General features: G+C 45.2%; 1 protein-coding gene across 5 annotated transcripts; it reads left to right on the plus strand.

The window, feature by feature from the left end:
• On the plus strand, positions 1-27,820 carry ZNF26 (zinc finger protein 26). 5 transcript variants are annotated; one of them, XM_025402241.1, is made up of 5 exons: positions 1-528; positions 17,236-17,330; positions 22,618-22,744; positions 23,018-23,113; positions 25,384-27,820. In XM_025402241.1, the coding sequence occupies exons 1-5, from the start codon at positions 492-494 to the stop codon at positions 26,727-26,729; spliced, it is 1,701 nt and encodes a 566-aa protein (XP_025258026.1). In that variant the 5' UTR covers positions 1-491; the 3' UTR covers positions 26,730-27,820. The 5 variants fall into 5 exon arrangements, with proteins under 5 accessions (XP_025258026.1, XP_025258029.1, XP_025258030.1 ...); XM_025402244.1 differs by lacking the exon at positions 17,236-17,330 and adding an exon at positions 1,317-1,420 and having other exon boundaries at positions 1-524; XM_025402245.1 differs by lacking the exon at positions 17,236-17,330 and adding an exon at positions 21,621-21,826 and having other exon boundaries at positions 1-524.

The raw sequence follows: 27,820 nt of genomic DNA on the forward strand, positions 1-27,820 counted from the left end.
GCACATCCGCGTGCGCCACACACCCTGTCTTAGTCGGGTGCGCGCGTGCAGGGCTGTTTCCGGCTTCGACTCAGTGGACCGAAATCTGGCCAGTGGGTGAACCTGGCTAGCCTCTGTGACCGCGGAGGCGCGGAGCTAAGCGGCTGGGATTATCCGGGGCAGACCAGGGACTTGACCAGCTAAACAGCTCCGTCGGTTCGAGGCGTGGACGGAGCCAGGCCAGCCGCCTGCTCTCCCGAGTCAGGGCTGCTGAACGGCACAAATCCATCGGTGCGACTCCTGGTACCCAGACCGGGAGGCCGTCTAGTCACGCGCGCTCCGCGTTGGGCGAGAGCTGAGGAGCCGGCGTCCCTGCGAGCGACTCAGCCCCGGGACGGTCAGGTGCCTGGGGCCCAGGACCCGCACCTGTCTTCGTGCGGACGCATCCCTCGCGGTCTCTCCGCAGCCCGCGGGTCCTGCCCCCTCGGCAGCGCACGAACGTGGGCGTGGGGATGGCCACCAGTTTCCGGACAGCTTCGTGCTGGGTAAGTAGAGACTTTCCGTGTTTAAAAGTCGACTGGATACTGAGGGTGGCCACGTTGATCTCTGCGGGGTTACTCCCGGGAACTGAACTCACGTTCACCTGTAATTGTGTCCATAGTTCACTAGACTACCCTCCCCGCCAAACCGAAGCTCCTCTAAAGCTCACCCAAGCTCTGGTCCTGCAGAAACGTGCCTCGTGGTAATCTGTGACGGGCAATTATACTGCACTTCATTGCCAGCTGCGGGCCCTGAAATCTGAGATCCTCCATCTTTTCGTGTTTTCTACAGAAAGTTGTCTTACGCAGGCCGTTGGACCTTCGTTGGAGAAATTACCAGTTCCTCCTTTTTCGTTTGGCCAAATGCTTGTTTATGGAGTGTCTTTTTGTGTGCTGAACTCTAGAGCTGGTGCTGGCAATGCAGAGATAAGTTATGTATGTTCCTGATTTTAGAGGAGCTTTGGTTTGGTGGGGACGGTAGTCTAGTGAACTGTGGACACAATTACAGGTGTATGAGTAGGCAGAAAAGGCTAGGAGCGGAGCTCGAGAGTCCAAGAGGTAAGGGGCGGGCCAGGGGATCATCTGGACTTTATGAATGATTGACGGAGTGAACCAGAGGGGAGATTTTACAAGTGACTTGATTGCCAAATCCATTGCACTCGGTGAGTGGTGGCGACGACGTTGCCGGATGTTGTGCTCTGCCACTGAGCTATACAGCCGGAGACTAGGAAAGCTGTTAGAAGAGGGATCCTGGGAGAGACTTTCGCAGGTGTTGAGTATCCAATGCCTGTATTTCAGCCTGTAACTCACATGGGAGGTCTAAACTGGAAATAGCTAAAGACACCTTACTGTATTCGTGGAAGCTCAGAGTGTGACCAACTAGAACCCTCAAGAGGACCGAGGTGAGGATTCAAGTTAATGAAAGGAAAGGACACAGTGAGGAAGGCTGTGGTGCTAAAGAAATGAGAGAAAGTTAGGAGTGGATATTTCCCCCCTGTGAGTTTGTTCCTTTGTCAGAGATCAGTTGACTATATTTATATGGGTCTATTTCTGGGCTCTTTATTGAGTTCTGTTGGTCTATTTGTTCTTTCACTAATACCACACTACCACACTGTCTTGATTTTTGTAGCTTTAAAATAAGTGTTTTTTGTTGTTGTTGAGACGGAGTCTCGCTCTGTCGCCCAGGCTGGAGTGCAGTGGAACAGTCACAGCTCATTGCAGCCTTGAACTCCTGGGCTCAAGGGATCCTCCCGCCTCAGCTTCCTGAGTAACTGGGATTACAGGCACGTGCCACCACATCTGGCTAATTAATTTTTTTTTCTTTTTTTGGTACAGATAGGGTCTCACTGTGTTACCTTGGCTGGCCTACAACTCTTGGCCTCAAGCACTTCTTCCTCCTTGGCCTCTCAAAGCGTTGGTGGGATAACAGGTGTGAGCCACCATGCCCAGCCTATAAGTCTTGAAGTCAGGTTCATTCTCCCAACTTTATCCTTCTGCTTCAGGATCCTGTTAGCTAATCTAAGTCTTTTGTCTGTCTAAACTTTATTTTTTTTTAATTTTTTTTTTTATTTTTTTTTTTGAGACGGAGTCTCGCGCTGTGTCACCCAGGCTGGAGTGCAGTGGCGCGATCTCGGCTCACTGCAAGCTCCGCCTCCCGGGTTCAGGCCATTCTCCTGCCTCAGCCTCCGAGTAGCTGGGACTACAGGCGCCCGCCACCACGCCCGGCTAGTTTTTTGTATTTTTTTAGTAGAGACGGGGTTTCACCATGTTAGCCTGTCTAAACTTTATAATCGGTTCGTTAACATCTGCAAAATAACTTGCTGGGATTTTAACTGACAGTGCATTGAATCTGTAGATCAAGCTGGGAAGAGCTGAAGTCTTGAATATTGAGTCTTCCTATCCATGAACATGTTATATCTATCTAGTTCTTAGCTTTCGTTCAGCAGTGTTTGGTAGGTTTTCTCATATAGATTTTATATAATATCATTATATATTTTGTTAGACTTAGGCCTAAGTATTTCATTTTTGTGTGTGCTACTGTAAATGGTATTGTGTTTTTTATTTCATATTCAGCTTACACCTGTGTACAAGAAAGGGGTTGACTTTTGTACATTAAGTTTGTATCCTGCTGCAACCTTGGTATAATCACTTAGTTCCAGGAGTTTTTTGGTGATTTTTTTTTTTTTGAGACAGAGTCTCGCTCTGTTGCCCAGGCTGGAGTGCAGTGGCGCGATCTCGGCTCACTGCAACCTCCGCCTCCTAGGTTCAAGTGATTCTCCTGCCTCAGCCTCCCGAATAGCTGGGACTACAGGCTCGTGCCACCACACCCAGCTAATTTTTTTGTATTTTTAATAGAGACGGAGTTTCACCATGTTAGCCAGGATGGTCTTGATCTCCTGACTTCATGATCCGCCCACCTTGGCCTCCCAGAGTACTGGGATTACAGGCGTGAGCCACCGTGCCCAGCCACTATTACTGTTTTGAACAGACTAGGTCAACTAAGAATAAGAAAAATAGCTAGGCATGGCCAGGTATGGTGGCTCAGGCGTGGTAGCTCAGGCCTGTAATCCTAGCACTTTGAGAGGCCAGGGCAGGTGGATCACAAGATCAGATGTTCAAGACCAGCCTGGCAAACATGGCGAAACCCTGTCTCTACTACAAATATAAAAATTAGCCAGGTGTAGTGGTGCATGCTTGTAGTCCTGGCTACTCAGGAGGCTGAGGTATGAGAATCGCTTGAACCCAGAAGGTGAGGGTTGCAGTGAGCCAAGATCGTGCTACTGTACTCCAGTCTGGGTGACAGAGCGAAACTTCATCTCAACAACAACAAAAAAAGAAAAATAGCTAGGCATGGTGGCTGATGCCTGTAATCCCGGCACTTTGGGAGGCTGAGGGCAGGAGGCAACTTGAAGCCAGGAGTTTGAGACCAGCGTGGGCAACGCAGAGACCTTGTCTATACAAAACAACAACAACAACAAAAAACCAAGTGTGCTGGTGTGCACCTGTAGCCGCAGCTACTTGGGAGGTGAGGTGGGAGGATCACTTGAGCCCAGGAGTTTGAGGCCGTCGCACCACTGTACTCCAGCTTAGGCAACAGAGTGAGACCATCTCAAAAAAAAGATAAGAAAAAAGTTTTAATTTTACTTTCACTTATTCTTTCTTTGATGTTCTCAATTTTTAAAATGTATATCTGTGGCCAGGCCTGGTGGCTCCTCATCCCTGTAATCCCAGCACTTCGGGAGGCCGAGGCGGGCAGGTCATTTGAGGTCAGGAATTCAAGACCAGCCTGGCAAACATGGCGAAACCCTGTCTCTACTACAAATATAAAAATTAGCCAGGTGTAGTGGTGCATGCTTGTAGTCCTGGCTACTCAGGAGGCTGAGGTATGAGAATCGCTTGAACCCAGGAGGTGAGGGTTGCAGTGAGCCAAGATCATGCCACTGCACTCCAGCCTGGGCGACAGAGTAAGACCCTGTCTCAAAAAAAAAAAAAAAAATTGTATCTGTTTCTGACCTGTATTTTCCTTTTCTGCCCAGTTAAGGCAAGTTTACTTGTAACAGCAATAAATTATCTTAGTTTTTGAGAAAGTCTTTCTTTACTTTTGAAGGATAATTTTGCAGGGTACAGAATTCTGTTTTGATGGATTTTTTTTTTTTTTTTTTTCTCTAAACAACTTAACTGTTCACTCCATTTTCCTGCTTGTGTGGTTTCTGTAGGTAAGGTATTTTTTTCCCCCTCAGGCTTATCTTTGATTTTTTTTTTTTTTTTTTTTTGAGCGGGAGTCTCGCACTGTCGCCCAGGCTGGAGTGCAGTGGCCGGATCTCAGCTCACTGCAAGCTCCGCCTCCCAGGTCCACGCCATTCTCCTGCCTCAGCCTCCCTATAGCTGGGACTACAGGCGCCCGCCACCTCGCCCGGCTATTTTTTTTTGTATTTTTTAGTAGAGACGGGGTTTCACTGTGTTAGCCAGGATGGTCTCGATCTCCTGACCTCGTGATCCGCCCGTCTCGGCCTCCCAAAGTGCTGGGATTACAGGCTTGAGCCACCGCGCCCGGCCTATCTTTGATTTTTTGTGTTTTAAAAATGATATGCCTACATGCAGGTTTTTTGGCATTTATCTTCTTGGTATTCTCGGATTTTCCTCCATCTGTGATTTGGTGTCTGACATTACTTCAGCAAAATTTTCAATAATTATTGTGTCATATATAGATGGTCCTTGACTTAATGATGTGGTTACATCCTGATAAACTCATCATAAATTGAAAATCTCTTTGTCAGAAGTGCATTTTTGACTTATAATATATTCAACTTGTTTTTTTTTTTTTTTTTTTTTTTTTTTTTTTTTTTTTTTTTTTTTTTTGAGACGGAGTCTCGCTCTGTCACCCAGGCTGGAGTGCAGTGGCCGGATCTCAGCTCACTGCAAGCTCCACCTCCCGGGTTCACGCCATTCTCCTGCCTCAGCCTCCCCAGTAGCTGGGACTACAGGCGCCTGCCACCTCGCCCGGCTAAGTTTTTGTATTTTTAGTAGAGACGGGGTTTCACTGTGTTAGCCAGGATGGTCTCGATCTCCTGACCTCGTGATCCGCCCGTCTCGGCCTCCCAAAGTGCTGGGATTACAGGCTTGAGCCACCGCGCCCGGCTAATATATTCAACTTGTAATAGATTTATCCAGATGGAGTCTCATTGTAAGTTGGGGAATGTACTGAATGTGTATTGCTTTTGTGCTGTTGTAAAATTGAAAAATACTAAGTCAAACCACCATGCGTCAGGCACCGGCTGTCTTTCTTCTGTTCTTTTCCTTTCCTTCGGGTATTTCCATTGTGCATATCTATACCTTTTATGGCTGTCCACAGTTCTTGGATATTCTGTTCTTTTTTTTTTCCCCAGTGTTCTCTTTGCTTGGAGGTTTGATTTTTTCGCTCAATCTCATACTGTCTACATAATACATAGCCCATCAAAGGCATTCTTTACTTCTGTACAGTGTTTTTGATCACTAGTATTTCTTTTTTTTTTTTTCTTTTTTTTTTTTTTTTTTGAGACGGAGTCTTGCTCTGTCTCCCAGGCTGGAGTGCAGTGGCTGGATCTCAGCTCACTGCAAGCTCCGCCTCCCGGGTTTACGCCATTCTCCTGCCTCAGCTTCCCGAGTAACTGGGACTACAGGCGCCCGCCACCTCGCCCGGCTAGTTTTTTTGTATTTTTTAGTAGAGACGGGGTTTCACCGTGTTAGCCAGGATGGTCTCGAGCTCCTGACCCCATGATCCACCCGTCTCGGCCTCCCAAAGTGCTGGGATTACAGGCTTGAGCCACCACGCCTGGCCTTTTTTTTTTTTTGGGATGGAGTCTCACTTTCTTGCCCAGGCTGGAGTGCAGTGGTGCAATCTGGGCTCACTGCAGCCTCCACCTCCCGGGTTCAAGCCAGTCTTGTGCCTCAGCCTCCTGAGTAGCTGGGACTACAAGTGCGCATCACGGTGCCTGGCTAATTTTTGTATTTTTAGTAGAGACAGAGTGTCACTGTGTTGGCTAGGCTGGTTTTGAACTCCTGACCTCAAGTGACTGCCTGCCTCGGCCTCCAAAGTGCTGGGATTACAGGCGTGAGCCACTGCGCCTGGCCTGCCCATCTATTCTTGCATGCTGCCTACTTTATTCACTAGAGCCCATAACATATTAATCATAGTTGTTGTTAAGTTTTCTCTGATACCTTCAACATCCCTATCATGCCTGGTTCTGATGCTTCCCCTGTCTGTGTGTGCTTTTTTTTTTTTTTTTTTTTGAGACGGAGTTCAGGCTGGAGTGCAGTGATGTGATCTCGGCTCACTGCAACCTCCGCCTCCTGGATTCAAGCGATTCTTCTGTCTCAGCCTCCTGAGTAGCTGGGACTACAGGTGCACGCCACCACGCCTGGCTAATTTTTTAATTTTAATTTTAATTTTTTATTTATTTATTTTTTTCTTTGAGATGGAGTCTGCTCTGTTGCCCAGGCTGGAGTGCAGTGGTGCTATCTTGGCTCACTGCAAGCTCCACCTCCCGGGTTCACGCCATTCTCCGGCCTCAGCCTCCCGAGTAGCTGGGACTACAGGCGCCCGCCACCATGCCCAGCTAATTCTTTTTGTATTTTTAGTAGAGACGGAGTTTCACCGTGTTAGCCAGGATGGTCTCGATCTCCTGACCTCGTGATCCACCTGCCTCAGTCTCCCAAAGTGTTGGGATTACAGACGTGAGCCACCGCACCCGGCCATTTTTTTATTTTTAGTAGAGATGGGGTTTCACCATACTGGCCAGGCTGATCTCTAACTCCTGACCTCAGGTGATCTGCCCACCTCGGCCTCCAAAAGTGCCGGGATTACAGGCATAAGCCACTGTGCCTGGTCACCCTGTCTATGTTTATTTGCCTTTTAGTATTGCCTTGTCCCTTTTTGTTCGTAGCTGGACATGATGTACTGAGTAAAAAGATTTACTTTTAATAGTACTTTACTAATATGGTGGTGAGATATCGGGAAAGGGTGAGCATTCTGTAGGCCCCTGATTAGGTCTGTCTCTTTGTGAGCCTGTTCCCCTGGACTCCGAACCTCACAAGTATTTCCCAGGCCACCCAGGCCACCCCTACCCCATCCCTTAGATGGGACAGGATGGAATTTGGTATATTCTTTCCTCAGGTTAGTTAGGCTCTGACAAAACCTTAGTAGATTAGGCTCTGGGAACCTGGTTGAGCTCCTGAAAGTAAAACTCAAAAAAGCTTGGGACCTTGTCTCCCTCCACTCCTACCATAAGTGGGTCCCCCTGGACTTTTTTTTTTTTTTTGAGACGGAGTCTCACTCTGTCACCCAGGCTGGAGTGCGGTGGCGCGATCTCGGCTCACTGCAAGCTCCACCTCCCGGGTTCACGCCATTCTCCTGCCTCAGCCTCCCGAGTAGCTGGGACTGCAGGCGCCGCCACCATGCCCGGATAATTTTTTTGTATTCTTTTAGTAGAGACGGGGTTTCACTGTGTTAGCCAGGATGGTTTCGATCTCCTGACCTCGTGATCCACCCACCTTGGCCTCCCAAAGTGCTGGGATTACAGGCGTGAGCCACCGCTCCCGGCCCCCTTGGACATTTTAACTTCAGACACGTACACACCTAGCCTCTGGCAATTTGTCAGTTGCAGTTCAGGTATTTCTATCCTGACACTTTCTCACAGAGGTTTGTGCTCTGGTAAGTACTGTGTTTCTGCCTGTCTCTAATTTTGGGGACAGTGGTTTGCCCTGTATTTTCACTTCGCTTTCAGATCTAAGAAGAGTTGTTGATTTTTCAGTTTGTTAAGCTTTTTACTTGTTGTTAGGACAGAGTGGCTGCTTCCAGGCTCTTTACATGCAGAACTGGAACTATTAATTTTTGATGATACAGTTGCTATTTTTCTACATTCTCTTAGAACACAATTGTCTCTTATAACCACCCACCCATCCCAATCCCCTTTCTCTCCTCGGAGGTAATCGGTTTGGTAGATATTCTTCTAGGTCTTTCCCTATACATTTTTAATGCAGATGTTTATATCCTTAAAATGTTTGTGTTGGTTTATTTTTGTGAAGTTGTATGATATTCTGTTGTATAAACATTTCATAGTTTGTCTCTTGTAATCATCTATTATCAACATCAGTGTTTAGGTTGTTTTCAGTTACGGGCTATTTTCGATAACACTACTACGAATATTTTTGTACATTTCTTTTGGTAGACATCAGCTGTCATTTCTGTTAGGCACATACCAGGATTTTTCAGCCTCAGCACTATTGACATTTTGGACTGAATAATTCTTTGTTGTGGAGGAACGTCCTGTGCATTGTAGGATGTTGAGCAGCATTCCTGGCCCCAACCCATGTAGGTGCCAGTAGCACTGCCCCACTGTGACAACTGTAAATGGCTCCAGACATTGTCAAATGCCCCCTGGGGGACAAAATCTCCCTCTTACCCATTGAGAACCACTGGGCACATACTTACGAGTGATACCGTTGAGTCACTGTTTACATACATTTACGTTTAGTACATACTCTCGGTTTTCCAAAGTGGCGAAATGACTTCACATTCCCAGTACCAGGAATTGAGAGCTGCATTTGCCCTAAATCCTTTTTTATTTTCATGGAAAAGAGATTTTCCACTTTTCAAAAAATTGCACCACTGTAGTTGATGTGGGTGTGTTGCGTAGGCGTTAGCAGTATTACTCTCACCATGTGCTCACTGGACAGTAGCACAACCCCACGAGAAGGGTGGTTTGCTCTACATCCTTAACAGGCTTGTGTTGGCCATTGTCCCGCTGATGCTCATTTCAGGGATCAGTTGTTCGTTTCTAAATATCTCCTTGTTTTTTTTTTTTTAATTCCAATTCTCTTTTTATTCACTTTATATAACTTCTCTGTATTTTAAATACTTATATAGTTATGTATTATGATAGTTATTTGTAATATTACTTGTCTGCTAACATCGTCTGGATCATGTGTGCGGCTGGATCAATTATCTGCCTATTCCTTTTGTCAGTCATATTTTCCTGCCTCATGTCTCAAAGTTTTTAATTTTTTGCTGACATTGTTTTAAAAGGAATAACCACAGAGGCTAAAGTTTACTGTTGTGGGTTTTTTTTGAGATGAAGTCTTGCGTTGTCGCCCAGGCTGGAGTGCAATGGCGCGATCTCGGCTCATTGCAACCTCCGCCTCCTGGGTTCAAGCAATTCTCCTGCGTCAGCCTCCCCAGTAGCTGAGATTACAGGCGCCCACCGCCATGCCTGGCTGTTTTGTATATTTAGTAGAGATGGGATTTCACCATGTTGGTCAGGCTGGTCTCGACAAACTCCTGACCTCAGGTGATCCACCCACCTTGGCCTCCTGAAATGCTGGGATTACAGGGGTGAGCCACCACGCCTGACCTTACTGTTGTTTTATAACAGAGGATATTTCCCCTTTTCTCTGTCATGCAGTAGGGGAATGGCTGATCACTTCAGTTTAAACAGGAATTGAGCCGTTTAGGGGCTGGACTCTATTACCTGTGGCTTCGGGTTTCTGGATGGTGTATTTATTGCAGGCTTGTCTCTACTGGTACTTTGTTTCTGGAGCACCTTGAGGCTGTGGGAGACTCAGTCTGCCATTCCAGCCCAGCCTGCAGCTTCTTGCACTGACCAGCACTCAACACATGTCCCATGGGGAAAGCTCACTGTCCACTGGGGCGCATCAAAACCTTCACTGGTTTCTCTTTCCCTATCCTAGTCCTCTGTCTGGGCTGAGCCCTTCCTTCACTGCTCTCAAGCTGAGCAAATGACCCAGGTGGGCAACAGCCAGCAATTTTAGCTCACCTAAGAGCAGCTCTTTTCTCTCTGCAATTTTAGTTTATTTAGTCCTCCTTGCTTCCACAGGTCTCTGGTTTTTTAAAAAGATAAGAGTATTTAAAATTTTCTAGTTGTAGCAGCAGTAGTCCAAGCATATGATTTTATTTTACGTTAGCGAGAGTTAGAATTATTAGATGAAATACAATGAAAATTTTTCTTGGTATTTTCATTGAGAATTTATCAAATTTGCAAATTAATTTGTGGAAAATTAATATCTTTAATTAATTAATTTATTTATTTATTTATTTGAGACGGAGTCTCACTTGCTTTATCACCCAGGCTGGAGTGCTGTGGCACGATCTTGGCTCACTGCCAGCTCTGCCTCCGGGGTTCATGCCATTCTCCTGCCTCAGCCTCCTGAGTAGCTGGGACTACAGGCGCCCGCCATCACACCTGGCTAATTTTTTATATTTTTAGTAGAGACGGGGTTTCACTGTGTTAGCCAGGATGGTCTCGATCTCCTGACCTCGTGATTCGCCCGCCTCGGCCTCCCAAAGTGCTGGGATTACAGGGGTGAGCCACTGCGCCCGGCAAAATTAATATCTTTACCATATAAGTCTACTCATCATAAACATGGCATATTGCTTCAATCTCTTCTGTACTTACATATTTTATCATGTGTATTTTTTGTTAGGTTTTCCTGCATTTTAAATATTTTTATTTCTAAGTACTTTCTAGATTTGTTATGATCATATAGGCATTTTTTTATTATATTTTCTAGTTGGTTACTGCTAATGTACCAAAAAGCTGTTCCTTACTGATTTGTTTAAAAGTGCTACCCTGTTGACTTTTCTTACTGGTTCTCATGATTTTTTTGTTTGTTTGTTTGTTTCTTACAAAGAAACATTTGATAGGGACTTATGAACAGAAGCCATGTCTGTGTCTCAGGTGGTAGCAAGACAAGATGGTAGATCCCTGCAACCCCAGACCCAGGACATCTAGACCATAGGGAGGGGTGGTTCAGAAGGGATGTGTGGACAGTTGAAGTGTGGTTACATCAAGGTTGTTTGACCTAAGGGTAGGGTTTATGGTAAGTCCCTGCTCTGACACAAGGAACAACAGATGAACTGGAAATCTTACCGGCCTTCCCAGAACAGGCGTTAATCAGAAGCCCACGTGGTAGATGAGCTTCCAGGATGGCTTTGGCCTTCACACTTCACCTCCCAACCCAGCTTTCCTATCTTAGGCACCCTCCTCTGAACCTTAGGGAGGTGCTTGATATGGCATAGCTTTAGCAGCAGTGCATTGCAGTGGAAAACACATCAGGCCCAGGAGGACTCCAAATTAAGGAGATTCACAGGGTTGTTGAATCATTTCTGGTCTTCAGGATACTATGACTTTGGTTTTCTCAGATGAAGTAAAACGATGAGAGATACGTAATAATTTGAATAGTAGAAATATAATGCCCGCAAGGATTACAAGCGAAAGAGAACTTTTTTTTTTTTTTTTTTTTTTGAGACGGAGTCTCGCTTTGTTGCCCAGGCTGGAGTGCAGTGGCGCAATCTTGGCTCACTGCAAGCTCCGCCTCCTGGGTTCACGCCATTCTCCTGCCTCAGCCTCCTGAGTAGCTGGGACTACAGGCGCCCACCACCGCGCCCGGCTAATTTTTTGTATTTTTAGTAGAGACGGGGTTTCACTGTGGTCTCAATTTCCTGACCTTGTGATCCGCCCGCCTCGGCCTCCCAAAGTGCTGGGATTACAGGCGTGAGCCACCGCGCCCGGCCGAAAGAGAACTTTTGATTGTGCCGGAACAACAGCAGCAAATAACCTATTCCGTTAATGGGCCAACTAAAAGTATCATGAAGAAAACGAAAACCTCATTCCTTTTTCGGGACTTCTTGTAGCCAGGAAATAATTCAGAATTAGCCCAAATTATAGGCAAATAACAAAAACTCAGAACAGCAATCAGAATCTAAAATTTCTGTCTCCAGTTTTCCTGCTTCTACCAAGAATAAATCATAGCAGGACCAATTTATTTGCAAATAAATTTTGGTCTCATCCTTGGCCTGGTTATTTGCATAAGAATGGCAAGAATAGTGACCAGCCACGTAGGCTTCTTTTAAGGTGACTTCACTGGAGCTTCTTTTTTTTTTTTTTTTTTTTGAGATGGGTGTACTCTGTCACCCAGACTAGAGTGCAGTGGTGTGATCTCGGCTCACTTCAATCTTCGCCTCCCGGGTTCAAGCAGTTCTCCTGCCTCAGCCTCCTGAGTAGCTGGGATTACAGGTGCGTGCCAGTTCACCTGGCTAATTTTTGTATTTTTAGTAGACAGAGGGTTTCACCATGTTGGTCAGGCTGGTCTTGAACTCCTGACCTCATGATCTGCCTGCCTTGGTCTCCCAAAGTACTGGGATTACAAGTGTGAGCCACCACTCCCGGCCTTGCTGGAACTTTTATAAGGAATTTTTGATTCGACTTTTTAAAAGCTTAGAAGGCCAGAAGCCAACCCAAGGATTTGCCGCTCGACTGTGCTTGTAACACCTGTATGAATTCCTGTCTTCTCGAGATCCCAAAATACCATGAGGTTCCTGAGCCTGTTAGAAAGTGACATTCTTTACTTGCCACAGGTCAGGAATCTTTAAGGTGGACAAGGTACCAGGCCAGTCTTTCCAAGGGGCTTTTTATCAGCTCTGTAAATCCAACCTAAATTTCTCAAAGCAGCCTGGTTATATCTGAAAATACGCCATTCCATTTGAGGCCTTGATACAATAACCAGTCTTTCCAATTGTGTCCTTTTGCAAAAGAAAACAGATTCTTGCTGCACTTATATAAATAACTGTATTACCATAAGATCAGAATACTCATGAATAGTTTCCAGATTTTGGAGAAATCAGGTAGAGAGAAAGGTAAATTTTGCTCACAAAAACATACTTTACCCAATTGCTCTAAGCTGTAAATAACTCAGAAAGATTCTTGACTCTTCTTTAATCAGAGCAGCAGCCTTCCAAACAGGATGTCATGTGTTCACCTTGGAACTGCCATCCACAAGTCAAGCAGCTCTTTGCCAGTCGGGTGAGAGCTGTTTATCAGGGACTGTAGAATCCAACAGCTGTTTACATAGTTCCAGAGTCAGTGGAACAGAAGCCATATCTGTGTCTCAGGCAGCTGCAAAACAAGATGGTGGATCTCCACCAGTTCTCATTTTATCTCAGCTGATTCTCTTAGTATTTTTTGTTTGTTTGTTTGTTTGTTTGAGATGGAGTTTTGCTCTTTGTTGCCCAGGCTGGAGTGCAGTGACGTGATCTCGGCTTACTGCAAGCTCCGCCTCCCGGGTTCAAGTGATTCTCCTGCCTCAGCCTCCTGAGTAGCTGGGACTATAGGCGCCCACCACCACACCTGGCTGATTTTTTTGTATTTTTAGTAGAAATGGAGTTTCACCGTGTTAGTCAGGATTGTCTCGATCTCTTGACCTTGTGATTTGCCCGCCTCAGCCTCCCAAAGTGCTAGGATTACAGGCGTGAGCCACTGCCCCCAGCCGTCATGTGTTTTTAAAGGAAATGATTTTAATGGTTCATATAAGGTATGATATTTTCTTTTTCTTTCTTTTTTGTTTTTTTTTTTGTTTTTTTTTGAGATGGAGTCTCGCTCTGTCGCCCAGGCTGAAGTGTGGTGGCACAATCTTGGCTCACTCCCAGCTCCGCCTCCCAGGTTCACGCCGTTCTGCTGCCTCAGCCTCCTAAGTAGCTGGGACTACAGGCGCCCGCCACTACACCCGGCTAATTTTTTGTATTTTTAGTAGAGACGGGGTTTCACCACGTTTGCCAGGATGGTCTCGATCTCCTGACCTCATGATCCACCTGCCTTGGCCTCCCAAAGTGCTGGGATTACAGTTGTGAGCCACTGCTCCTAGCCAAAGTATGATATTTTCTATAGGTTTAGGGAAGAAACACTTTATTGTGTCAAGGAAATTCCTTTTACTTTTAGTTTGCTTTAAATTCTGAGTTTTGAAAGTGTTGATTTTTTTTTTTTTTGGAGGGTCAGTCTCGCCCTTGTTGCCCAGGCTGGAGTACAATGGCGTGATCTCAGCTCACTACAACCTCCGCTTCCTGAGCTTAAGCGATTCTCCTGCCTCAGCTTCCCGTCACCACACCTGGTTAATTTTTTTGTATTTAGTAGAGACAGGGTTTCACCATGTTGGTGAGGCTGGTCTCGAACTCCTGACCTCAAATGATCTGCCTGCCTCGGCCTCCCAAAGTGCTGGGATTACAGGCATGAGCCACCGCGCCCGGCCAAAAGCGTTGAGTTTTATCATGTTCCTTTTGTTATGTCTATTGAGATGATTGACAGTTCTCCATGAATGTGCTAATGTGACTTATTTTATTGTTTTTTGTTGTTTAAAAATGTGGACTATCCTTTAATTCATTGGATAAACTCTTGGTGTAGTTTGCTATGTACGTATGTACAAATACATGCTATGTGTGTGTATATATATACACACACACACACAGCATTAGATTTACTTTACTAATATTTTTAAGTATTTTATTTTATTTTATTTTTTTTTGAGACGGAGTCTCGCTCTGTCACCCAGGCTGGAGTGCAGTGGCCGGATCTCAGCTCACTGCAAGCTCCGCCTCCCGGGTTCATGCCATTCTCCTGCCTCAGCCTCCCGAGTAGCTGGGACTACAGGCGCCCGCCACCTCGCCCGGCTAAGTTTTTGTATTTTTAGTAGAGACGGGGTTTCACTGTGTTAGCCAGGTTGGTCTCGATCTCCTGACCTCGTGATCCGCCCGTCTCGGCCTCCCAAAGTGCTGGGATTACAGGCTTGAGCCACCGCGCCCGGCCAAGTATTTTAATCAATGTTAATCATAAATGAGGTTAGATTACAGTTTGTGCTGTCCTTGTTTTGTCTATAGGGTTGTGCACCTTTGTGTGATGCATTATACAGGTGTCCCATCATTTCACAGCTCTATGTCAGATGAAATATACTGGGAATTTTCTGTTCTTTGGATGGTGTTAGAAGTTTTGTTAGTGTGGGACTGTTGCCTTTTTGGGAAGAGTATACTTTTGATCCTTTGACTACTACTTCAGTTTTTTAAAATGATCATCGACTAGTCTGTTTTTCTTTTCTTTTTTTTTTTTTGAGATGGGGTCTCACTCTGTCATCCAGGCTGGAATGCAGTGTCACGATCTCTGCTCACTGCACCCTCCGCATCCCAGGCTCAAGGAGTCCTCCCGCATCAGCCTCTCAAGTAGCTGGGACTACAGATGTGTGCCATACTCAGCTGATTTTTGTATTTTTTTATAGAGATGGGGTTTCACCATGTTGCCTAGGCTGTTCTTTTTTTTTTTGTATTTTTTTTTTTCTTTTTTTTGAGACGGAGTCTTGCTCTGTCACCCAGGCTGGAGTGCTGTGGCCGGATCTCAGCTCACTGCAAGCTCCGCCTCCCGGGTTCCCGCCATTCTCCTGCCTCAGCCTCCGGAGTAGCTGGGACTACAGGCGCCCGCCACCTCGCCCGGCTAGTTTTTTTGTATTTTTTAGTAGAGACAGGGTTTCACCGTGTTAGCCAGGATGGTCTCGATCTCCTGACCTCGTGATCCGCCCGTCTCGGCCTCCCAAAGTGCTGGGATTACAGGCTTGAGCCACCGCGCCCGGCCAACCTAGGCTGTTCTTAATGAACTCCTAGACTCAAGTGGTCCACCCATCTCTGCCTCCCAAAGTAGTGGGATTACAGGTATGAACCACCATGCTCTAGCCTGGTTTTCCTAATTCTTGCTGGGGTAATTTTGGTTACTTTTATTTTCATAGAAAAATCTCCACTTTAAGTTTTCCAGTTTATTGGAACAAATGTATAAATAGTCAGTTCTGCTATTTTGTTTGCTTTGACGACATGAATTTGTTTCCACACCATTGCTATATTAAGGAACAATGTGAGCTTTCCATCTGATTTCAGATAACCCTCTTTCCACCACCATGTAATAACTGGTCATTTTCAAGGTAAAGTGTCATATTTATTGTAGTGTTTATATGTTTGTTAACCATTTAGCATGTATAAAACTGCTACTGTTTTTATCGGGTTCTAGGTTCTCTTTTTGTGTGTCACCGGTATTATGCCTTTACCCCATTTTTCCCATAAGCCCTATGGCTTTTTATGCAACTGAATGGTGTGATGTTTTGCAGCGTGTGCATCCCGTTACAGTAGAACTGTTTATCATAATCTCTTGTGAAATTTTAAGTCTCTTAGAGTTTGTGGACTGCTTCTTGGTCATAAAATTTTCTTTTGATCATGCTAGGTCAATTCAAAATTTTTACCATTATTTTGTATTTTATTTTTATTCTCTTATTTTTTTATCCATTTTGAGATGGAGTCTTGCTCTGTCGCCCAGGCTGGAGTGCAGTGGCGCGATGTCGGCTCACTGCAGCCGCCACCTCCTGGGTTCGGGTGATTCTCCTGCCTCAGCCTCCCGAGTAGCAGGGATTACAGGCGTGCGCCGCCATACCTGGCTAATTTTTGTATTTTTAGCAGGACGGGGTTTTGCCATGTTGGCCAGGCTGGTCTTGAACTCCTGACCATAGGTGATCTACCCACCTCTGCCTCCCAGAGTGCTGGGATTACAGGCAGGAACCACCATGCTCAGCCTATTTTTATTCATATCAAGCTTAAAGAAATAGTAAATGGCTTTAAATAAAATAGATAACAAGCGTCCTGGTCTACTTGCTGCTCCTGGTCTACCCACTCTTTGCTCTGCACCTTTCCTCTTCCATCCTGTGTCCCCAGAAGCAGCTGCTTTGGGCTCCATTTCCTCTTCTGGTGTAGACCTCCAGCTTCTAATATGGTCACATCGACGTGATGTGTTTCATGTTTCTTCTCCCTCAGATTTAAAGTAACCAGCTTGACGAGTGGCCTGAACATAATAAGGGCACAGTAGTGTCTTCATGTTTCTCCTCACAGCCTCAGGCTTGCTCTGTCAGCCCTTTCTTCCCTAGTGGTCGTTGTGAGGAGAGCTGATGATGCTCTGATCACAGTCTTGTTTGTTATTAACTCTCAGTTACTTTCAGGTATGGGAAAGTTCAGGCCACGCTCTCACTCCGAGCTCTTGTACATCCCGTCATTGTAGCCTGCACAGGGAGATGGAGGAGGCTTGTCTGTATTCCCACCCCATTTACTTGTTGCGCTCCGGTGGGGGCTCCTTCTGGGTTGGGATGGGAAGATCGGTGGTTAGAGGAGAAGATACAAAGGCCCGTGTTGTGTGGTGGTCAGTACCCAGTGTTATGACGGGCATCTGTGGGGTTTGTGGGGCTTGGTTAGAGCCTCTGACAGGGCTCTACCCAGCAGTTCCGTGATGTATGTGATTCTTTCTCTCACTGCTTGCAGACTCACCCAGAAGTCTACTCACTGCCTCTTCCCCTGGGGTCTCCCTCCTGCAAGTAGTGCTGCCGAGGAGGGGCCTGCTAATGAGCTCAAGTGTCAAGTTCAGGAATCTTGTGGGTGTTCTTTGGGCCCAGGGAGACAGTGCCCTGCCTGAGGTGAGCTGCAGGGAGACGGTGCCCTTCCTGAGGTGAGCTGCTGAGCCCTCACTCCCCTGCTGCCTTTTAAAAGTCCCCCTGCAGTCTCTGCCTTCAGAATTTTTTGCAGGAAAGCAGTTATCGGATCCTTGTTTACTTAAATTCTTAAGCACATGTCAGTTCCTTCTGAAAAGTCCCCAGATTTAGCCTCATCAGTTCTTGCAGACATCCAGGTTGTGTCTGGGGCGCTTGCTCAGTCCCCTTTTCTTGGAGCCCCTCGTGTTTGAGAGGATGGATACCGGCTTCCCTTTCTTCCCACGTGTTCCTAGCAAGGTCACTTTTCTCCTTCAGTGACTCACTTCTTGGTTGGATCTCCCCCATCTTCAGTCATTCATGGACCAGTTATTCACTATCTTCTTTCCTCCCTTTGTTATCCCCAGGCTTCTCCAGCTCTTTAAAGGGGAAGTTCTGTAGTTTGCTTGGCCAGGCTGCTTGGTGTCCTCCTGGCCCCCCTTCTGTCTCTAAGCGTGCCACGGTGTCTCTATCAGGTTGTGTTCTGGCTCTGTCCCCACAGGATGCCCAGAGTCCAGCCACTGCTTATCATCCCCATCGCTGTCACCTTGGCCCAAGCCGCCGTCTTCCATTGGACTAACACAGTTGCCTCCTAACTGGTCTCCTCAGTATCTCCTCTTACAACGCCCTCCGTCTTCCACAGCAGTCAGGGTGATCTCCTCAAAATACGAGTCAGAGCGAGAAGCCTTTCATTGCCTTCTCACAGCACTTGCATTTCTGCCCAGATATCACCTCATCAGAGAGCTGCCCTGATCCCCCTGTCTGAAACAGCACCTGTGCCTCCCTCTCTCTCATGACCCTGTCCCTTACCTGCTCGGATTTTTCGTTTGTTTGTTTTTTGTTTTGAGACAGAGTCTTGCTGTGTCGCCCAGGCTGGAGTGCAGTGGTGCGATCTCTACTCAACTGCAACCTTCACCTCGTGAGTTCAAGCGATTCTCCTGTCCCAGCCTCCCGAGTAGCTGGGATTGCAGGCGTGCACCACCACATCACGCTAGTTTTTGTATTTTTAGTAGAGACGGAGTTTCACCATGTTGGCCAGGCTGGTCTCGAACTCCTGAGCTCAGGTGATCCGCCCGCCTTGGCCTCCCAAAGTGCTGGGATTACAGGCGTGAGCCACGGTGCCCAGCCTGGATTTTGTTAAGAGTACCTAGCACCACTGGCATGTTAGGTAGTCATGTGTTGGCTGAGTAACACCCACCCTGGAGACCCTAGGTGGGTGGGACCTGGGAGCCTAATTCGTATACTGCTTTTAGCTATTTTCAGTTCACACCTCGTTGTCCTCATGCAGGATGACTGTTCCCAGAGCTTTTAGGGCTTCTGTGGGAGAGATGGTTTGCTGTGCATCAGCTTACCTCTGGAGAGCTTCTGCTCAGGGAAGTCAGTTACCAGATTTTTGGCTTACTGTTTATTAAAAATTTATCAAAATATCTTACTGGCTTCTGTTTACGTAGTTCCCTTTTTTTTTAGAGGTGTGTTTGTGCATGCTATATTCCTGTATGTAATGTAAATGAGTCTCAGATAGAGGAGGATACTGATAGTCATGTTTAAATCTTCTCTCCATTCTCTCTGTTCCTACTTTCAAATCACATTTAGTCTCCACCTCAACCTCCCTAATGGGCATAAATCTTACAGCTTTGTAGGTGTTTTGATTTGTGAAATTATATATTGTAGAAAAGCCATCTAGCATAGAAGAATCATGGCCGAGTATTGATGAGCCAGTAGGGATGGTGACCCACGCTGAGGTGCCTGAGCAAGAGGAGCTGTTGGCTGTAGTGAGACTTTCATGCTACTTGGGATGCATAAGAAATGCCTTTAGTGGCCGGGCGCGGTAGCTCAAGCCTGTAATCCCAGCACTTTGGGAGGCCGAGACGGGCGGATCACGAGGTCAGGAGCTCGAGACCATCCTGGCTAACACGGTGAAACCCTGTCTCTAAAAAATACAAAAAAAAAAAAAAACTAGCCGGGCGAGGTAGTGGGCGCCTGTAGTCCCAGCTACTCGGGAGGCTGAGGCAGGAGAATGGCGTGAACCCGGGAGGTGGAGCTTGCTGAGATCTGGCCACTGCACTCCAGCCTGGGTGACAGAGCGAGACTCTGTCTCAAAAAAAAAAAAAAAGAAATGCCTTTAGTTTAAGCCCCTTGAGTTAAACTGATGTAAAAATGCAATTATTTTGTGCTAATTCTGTGAGTATCAGCTTTCATTGATTTAGCATTTACCTGATATCTTTTTTCATTTATTGTCTAATTTGTATTTTTTTCTTTGGTGTATCTCATGAGTTTCAGACTGTCTTAGTTATGTTTTCAGTATGTTTCTTCTAACATGAATGTGTTCTTTGTCAGTCGGTTTTTTCTCTACTGTTTTGGAAGCTCTACTTCCTCCGCGCTCCCTCCCTACATTTTAGTGCTCGATTGTCTCTTAAGTCATTCGCAGACCCACTGAGCGTTTCCCTTTCAACCAAAGTCTGTACAGTTCCCCAGTGAAAGATGTTTCTTTATACCTTCATTTTCTGTGATTCTCATCTGTTTGCGTCACACACATGCTTAAGTCGTATAGCTGATGATAATTTTAGTTCAGATGTGTTTGAATCAATATTTAGATTTACGTTCTGCTGCTCCACCAATTCTTTCTGTGTCTTAGTGTTGTCTGTATAGGGTGTATTTTTTTTTTTAATTTAAAAAAGTTGTTAAATTTTTTTTTAGAGACAGAGTCTGGTTCTGTTGCCCAGTGTAAAGTGCAGTGGCACAGTCATGGCCAACTATCGCCTCAAACTGCTGTGCTCAAACCATCCTTCCAGCTCAGCCTCCTGAGTAGCTGGGACTACAGGTGTGCACCACCATGCCCACACATTTTTTGTTACTTGTAGAGATGGGGTCTAACTATGTGACCCAGGATAGTCTCAAACTCTTGGCCTCAAGTAATCCTCCTGCCTCAGCCTCCCAAATGCTGGGATTATAGGCATGACTACCACACTTGATGGATATAAATTTTCCAGGTGCTTGTATATTTGAAAATGTCTTTTATTTTCCCTTATTCTTGCCTTTTAGTTTGGCTGGTATAAGATTTCAGCATCAGCGTTTTTTCTCTGTACTTTATTTCTCTCCCACTTTCAGGAAACATTGTTCTTTCCTTTTAGTTGGTTATCAGGTGTTCTCTATTTACTTTATTTTCAGACGTTTCATTACCATCTGCTTAAATTTGGACCTTTTTTTTTTTTTTTGGTTGACTTATCTTGCATTTCAATTGGTAGGTTTTTATCACGTGAACTCCTGTATTTGTCTTCGCTCCGGGAGAATTTTCAGGCCGTATTTCTTCGAACATTGCCCTATTATTTCTCTTATTTATATAAACCTACATTGGCAATTTTTCTATAAACTAGGAAAATCATTCCAGACTTATTTATTTATTTATTTGAGACAGAGTCTCGCTCTGTCGCCCAGGCTGGAGTGCAGTGTCATGATCTTGGTTCACTGTAACCTCTGCCTCCCTGGTTCAAGCGATTCTCCTGCCTCAGCCTCTTGAGTAGCTAGGCTTGCAGGCGCCCGCCACCACGGCTGGCTAATTTTTGTAATTGTAATAGAGATGGGGTTTCACCATGTTGATCAGGCTGGTCTTGAACTCCTGACCTTGTGATCTGCTTCCCTCAGCCTCCCAAAGTGCTGGGCTTACAGGCATGAGCCACTGTACCCGGCCTCCAGGTTTATTTTGTAGTCTAGCTCTTACCTGTTCACCCATTGTAGCCATCGCTATGGTTTGAATGTATCTTTCAAATTTCATATGTTGGAAATTTAATTCCTAAATTTATTCGTTGATGATATTTGGAGGTAGAAGGTATTTAGGATTTGACAAGGTCATCAGGGCAGGGACCCTATGATGGGATTAGTAGCTTTATAAGGATAGGAAGAGAGACCTGAGCTGGCATGCTCCCTGTCTCTCATCATGTAATGCCTTCTACCAAGTTACGACATAGCAAGAAGGCCCTCACCAGATGCCAGCACCATGCTTGCGGGCTTCCCGGCCTCCAGAACCTTGAGCTAAATGAACATTTTTCTTTATAAATCAGCCAGTTTCTGGTATTCTGTTATAAAAATAGAAAACAAAGACAGCAATCTTTTCTGTGTCTGAAATATTTGCAGTTCCTTGAATTGACCAGGCTCTACCGTGTGTTCTGTGTGATGCTTGCTCCTGGTACAGGGACTGCAAATTATGTTCCAATCTATTTTTTTTTCTTTCTTTCATAATAGATTTGCCAGTTTTTCAGTTGGGCATATACAGAAACAGACTCCATTTCTGAATTTCCCTGCTGTTCCCTCCCAGCCCCCACTCTTTGCTGTTGCTTAGAATGCAGATGTGATGACTAGAGCCATCTTAGACTGGGTTGCCCTGGAAGTGGAAGCCGTGTAAGGTGGAGCAGAGATGGAAGCCCCAGACCAATTGCCTTCAGACTCCTGCAAGTAGAAGGATAAACTCTCTTGTTTATCCCCCTGTTCTCAGTTGAACCTCGTCCACACACCTCCTGAATTGCCCTTTCCACCCCAACTTCTTGAGGAACACATCATGAATCTTCTAAGACTACTTGAGTGGCTCTCTTCATTCCTGTGCAAAATGTACCCTGGATGTTTTTACCAAGGACTCAGAACACCTTATTTTGTTTGCATGTATAAATGTTCATTCCTATCTACAAGATAGAAAGCTTCTTGAAGACAGAACTGGATTTTATTCATCCTGAAATCTTCAGGATCCAAGAGAGTACTGGCAAATAGAAGCTCTTTGATTGATTTTTTTTTTCTTTTTTTTCTTTTGAGATGGAGTCTCACTCTGTCGACCAGGCTGGAGTGCAGTGGCGCGATGTCGGCTCGCTGCAACCTCTGCCGCCCGGGTTCAAGTGATTCTCCTGCCTCAGCCACCTGAGTAGCTGGGATTACAGGTAGCCTGCCACTGCGTCTGGCTAATTTTTGTATTTTTAATAGAGACAGGGTTTCACCATGTTGGTCAGGCTGGTCTTAAACTCCTGACCTCGTGATCCTCCTGCCTTGGTCTCTGAATGTGCTGGGATTACAGGCGTGAGCCACCATGCCCGGAACTCCTTGATTGATTTTTAATTCTCTCACAGCGTAAATGCTAAACCAGACACAGGAAATAGTCGGTAGAGGAACATTTTTCCCTTCCCAGTTCCTCTGCATCTTTTCCACATCACCTAATGTAATTGCATCCAATTGAACAGGGTGTGTGTTATTTCAGGGATTATTGTCGTTCAAGGATATATCTATGGAATTCACCTGGGATGAATGGCAGCTACTGGATTCTACACAGAAGTACCTATACAGAGATGTGATATTGGAAAACTATCATAACCTGTTATCAGTGGGTAAGTACTCCGTCTCAACGTCACATCACTCAGATAGTGAGTAATAAATTGCCATCCCTTTTTTTGTTGTTGACCTACTCTGGGATCTCTGAAGTGCTTAATGATTATGAACTTGAACTTTAGGGGTCAAATTTCCTTCGTCCCTATTTGTCCCTCACTTCCTAATTGTAATCTTTCCCCAAGTGAGATGAGCAGTTTTACTCTGTAGCTCTTGATTCCTCGGTCCTGTCCCTAACAGCCTGGTCCCCACCCTTTGTGATTTCCCATCAACAGGGTATCATGGTACCAAGCCTGACTTAATCTTCAAGTTGGAACAAGGAGAAGATCCATGGATAATAAATGCCAAAATTTCCAGGCAGAGCTGTCCAGGTGGGTGAGTGAGAATGAGGAAGGTGGGAGGCATGGGAGTGAGCTGGTGAGTACCTGAGGAGTGGGCACTCGCAGTGTTGTCTTCAGAAATTCTTCTGGAAGTCCTTGAGCTACTGGAGCTGACTCAGGATGAAGCCAGGAGCTCCTCAGATAAGGAAATCGCCGTCACTCTTCATATATTTGGGTTTTCTCCCCCTCACTGTTGAGAGGCAGGCAGGCCCCTCTTCCCTGAACTCTGCTCCAGGCTTGCTTTTGGGTAAGTTTGCCTCCTCCCCACGGTCATGGTCATGGGTTTCATTGGGCATCGAGACCTTTAGGGGATTTCTTTTTCCCCTCACTTGGTGTGGCTCGTGGCCCTCTATTTCCCTTTCTTTTATTTCCTCCTTTGCCTTTCACAGTTAAATCCCCTAGACTTGACTCACAGTCTTAGCCCTGATGTCCCCTGTGTCTTTGAGTGATTTTATACACCTTCCACTTCCCCTTTGCGTTGTCCAGAGGGGTATTTTTTCCAGTTTGGCTCTCCTCTCCTATGTTGTAACTGTCGAAAGACTTCCATTCTGAAGGTTTAAGCTTTCACCCCAGTGTTGTAACATCAAAATTGAGGTCTTTCTCTTTGGCACTTGAGTCCTGGGTTTTACCTGCCTGTAGGAGCGCTACCCCATGCTTTCCCAGACTTTACTCTCAGTTTCAGAAATGGGGATTTCCTTCTAAAATTACCACTCTTCCTCAAAAGAAATAGCCGGAGTCCTTCATTTTCTTCCACAAGTTTCTTTCTTAGTGTTTCCATCTCTAAGGAGCAGTGCCATCTTGCCATTCAAGCTGTTGACTCCTCCCCTTCTATGCTCCCACATCCAGTCCCTCAGCAAATCATCTTAGTTCTCTCCCATATGTTCCAAATTTCCCCAATTCCAGACATGTGTTAGGCCATTCTTTCATTGCTATAAAGAAACACCTTAGACTAGGTAATTTATAAGAAAAGAGGTTTAATTGGCTCAGAGTTCTGCAGGCTGTACGGGAAGCATGGCAGCATTTGCTTCTGGGGAGGTCTCAGGTAGCTCCGGTCATAGTGGAAGTCAAAGCGGGAGCAGGCACATCACATGGTGAAAGCAGGAGCAAGAAGGGGCGGGGAATGTGCCACATAATATCAAATGACCAGATCTCACAAGAACTCACTATCATGAAGACTGCACCAAGCCATGAGGGATCTGCTCCTGTGATCCAGATGTGAACACTTCCCACCAGGCCCCACCTCCAGCATGGGAGATTATAATTCAACTGAGACTTGGGCGGGAATAGGTATCCAAAGTATATCAAGAAGTGTAGTTCAAATTATCTCATTCTGGACTGCTGCAATAACTGTCTAAAGTATTTCTCTGCCTGTTTCTTACTTTTTACAGAACAGTCAAACTGATCTTTTAAATGCAGAAGACTGAGATTTTCTGTAATTAAAAACCTTTAGGCTGGGCACAGTAATCCCAGTACTGTGGGAGGCAAAGGCGGGCGGATCGCTTGAGCTCAGGAGTTTGAGACCAGCCTGGCCAACAAGTGAAACCCCATCTCTACTAAAAATACAAAAATTAGCTGGGTGTGGTGGCGAGTGCGTATAGTCCCAGCTACTCAGGAATCTGACATGGAGGATCACTTGAACCCAGGAGGTCTAGGCTGCAGTGAGCCAAGATTGCGCCACTGTACTCCAGCCTGGATGACAGAGCAAAGACCCTGTCTCAAAAAAAAAAAAAATCTTAGAAATGTAAAGAACTTTTTGCCATGGTTTTGAATAATTTGGTTCTGCTTTCATTCATTCACTCCATGGGTTTTAGCTATCCTGGCCTTTTTCTATTTCTTAAACTCTGTCAGTCAGGCTTCCTCCTCAGGAACTTTGTACTTGGTGCTGTGGCACGATCTCGGCTCACTGCAACCTCTGCTTCCCGGGTTCAAGTGATTCTCCTGCCTCAGCCTCCCTAGTAGCTGGGATTACGGGTGCCCGTCACCATGCCTGGCTAATCCAAGTGCCAGTTTTAAACCTCTATTTTAAAAACTATTTTTGATTACTGGTAATTTGCTGCCAGTTTTCACGAGGGGCCTATTTTGGTCTGTTTTGATTCAGTTCCCTTGCCCCCATGCTTGGCCAGTATTTCTTTTGAACCAATGTGGTGGTAGACTTGTTACCAAAAGAGAAAGGTTGATTACATGACAGTCCTAATACTGTTTAATTCCATATCAGGTTTATGTTATGATTCAAAAAGTTATCTTTTGTTTGTTTTTTGTAGATGGGTGGGACGAATGGTACCAGAACAATCAAGATGAGCTTGAAAGTATTGAAAGAAGCTATGCTTGTAGTGTGTTGGGAAGACTTAATCTGAGCAAAACCCATGATTCTTCAAGACAGAGACTCTATAACACACATGGGAAAAGTTTGACACAAAACTCAGCTTCAAGCAGAAGTTATTTGAGAAGGAATTCTGATAAGTTTCCTGGTTATGAAGAACCATATTTTCTTAAGCATCAGAGAACTCATAGCATAGAAAAAAATTGTGTGTGTAGTGAATGTGGGAAAGCTTTTCGTTGTAAGTCACAGCTCATTGTACATCTCAGAATTCATACGGGAGAGCGGCCTTATGAATGCAGTAAATGTGAAAGAGCCTTCAGTGCCAAGTCAAACCTTAATGCTCATCAGAGAGTTCATACAGGAGAAAAACCCTACTCATGTAGTGAGTGCGAGAAGGTGTTCTCTTTCAGGTCACAGCTCATTGTCCATCAGGAAATTCACACAGGAGGGAAACCCTATGGCTGCAGTGAATGTGGGAAAGCCTACAGTTGGAAATCACAGCTTCTTTTACACCAGAGAAGTCACACAGGAGTGAAACCCTATGAATGCAGTGAATGTGGGAAAGCCTTTAGTTTGAAGTCTCCATTCGTTGTACACCAGAGAACGCACACAGGAGTGAAACCACATAAATGCAGTGAATGTGGGAAAGCTTTTAGGAGTAAGTCCTATCTCCTTGTTCACGTCCGAATGCATACAGGAGAAAAACCCTATCAATGCAGCGACTGTGGGAAAGCCTTCAATATGAAGACACAACTCATCGTACATCAGGGAGTTCACACAGGAAATAATCCTTACCAATGCGGTGAATGTGGGAAAGCCTTTGGTAGGAAGGAACAGCTCACTGCACATCTGAGGGCTCATGCGGGAGAGAAGCCCTATGGATGCAGTGAGTGTGGGAAGGCCTTCAGTAGCAAGTCATACCTTGTTATCCATAGGAGAACACACACCGGAGAGAGACCCTATGAATGTAGTTTGTGTGAACGAGCCTTTTGTGGAAAATCACAGCTGATTATACATCAGAGAACTCATTCAACGGAGAAACCCTATGAGTGCCATGAGTGTGAAAAAGCCTACCCTAGGAAGGCGTCACTTCAAATACACCAGAAAACTCATTCGGGAGAGAAGCCCTTTAAATGCAGTGAATGTGGAAAAGCCTTCACTCAGAAGTCATCTCTCAGTGAGCACCAGAGAGTTCACACTGGAGAGAAGCCGTGGAAGTGCTCTGAATGTGGGAAATCCTTCTGTTGGAATTCAGGGCTTCGCATACATCGCAAGACTCACAAATGAGAAATCGGAATGACGCAATGTGAGAAACTGATGTTCAGGAGACTTCGGATAATGTAGACAGGATTTACAAGCAGGAGGCCCTAAAACTACACTCATGGCAAAAATCAGAGAGGAGAGAGACCAACCATATTTGGGATGAGTGTAAAAGCTTTCAGAAATAAGTTGCAAATCTTTGTAGATGAAAATAGCGGAAGGAATGCAGAGCAATAAGTGTATCAGATGTTGTAGTATCATCATGAAGATTCAGAGAATTTACACGAGGAACACCTTATAAGTTCAATAAATTAGGGAAGCATTTCCCGTTGAAAGTGTGTTCCGTGGAAAGTCACATTCCAGATTGGAAGCTGTTTTTGTAAAATAAAATCTCATTATGAACAGTTGACTTTTCATGGTGGAGTATAAAGTTGTTTTTTAAAAACTATATAAATAAAGTAATGTTCAGGAAAAACAGGGAACAGATTCTTAAAGTTAAGGGATATTTCATGTGACTTCCCTAAGTTAACACTGAAAAGGATTTCTAAAATTTTTAGTATTTTATATTTTAATGTAACTTGTTCTGTCTAACTATATATATATATATATTTGATAGTTTGTGGAATCATATCCCCCAGTATTTTCCATATTAAATGCTAATTGTCTTTTCTTTTTCATAAGCAGATCTGGTGTTTATTGCAGGGCGGCCGCTTAAGAGAACTCATTGTAATGGACGTTTATTATATTTTGCAGTTCCGTGCCTGTTGTCCATTGATTGACATGAGCACCCTTGTTTTCTCTGGAGAAATACCTCCCTCTCTGGGGTGCTTCCTGTGGTAGTGTCTTTCAGGTATCCGTTCCACTAGCTACAGGTGAGCATTTTACCCATTGTTGGATAATGGTAATCTCTTTTTCAGAATTTTGAGTCTGTAATTCATTCACACGTGAACCAGAAAATGTGGGAACTCATTCAATCTTGTCCCAGAATTCTGTTGAGAACATCCATTCATTCTGGCTAATTGATTACAAGAATAACTGTGGATACTATCCCTTTAGAACCTGCTTCTCTGATCTTCTGTTGTTTCCTCACTTCTCAATAAAAATGTCTTTTACTTTTT

This window comes from Theropithecus gelada, chromosome 11 (genome assembly GCF_003255815.1).
Source record: "Theropithecus gelada isolate Dixy chromosome 11, Tgel_1.0, whole genome shotgun sequence".
In the NCBI taxonomy this organism is placed as follows: domain Eukaryota; kingdom Metazoa; phylum Chordata; class Mammalia; order Primates; family Cercopithecidae; genus Theropithecus; species Theropithecus gelada.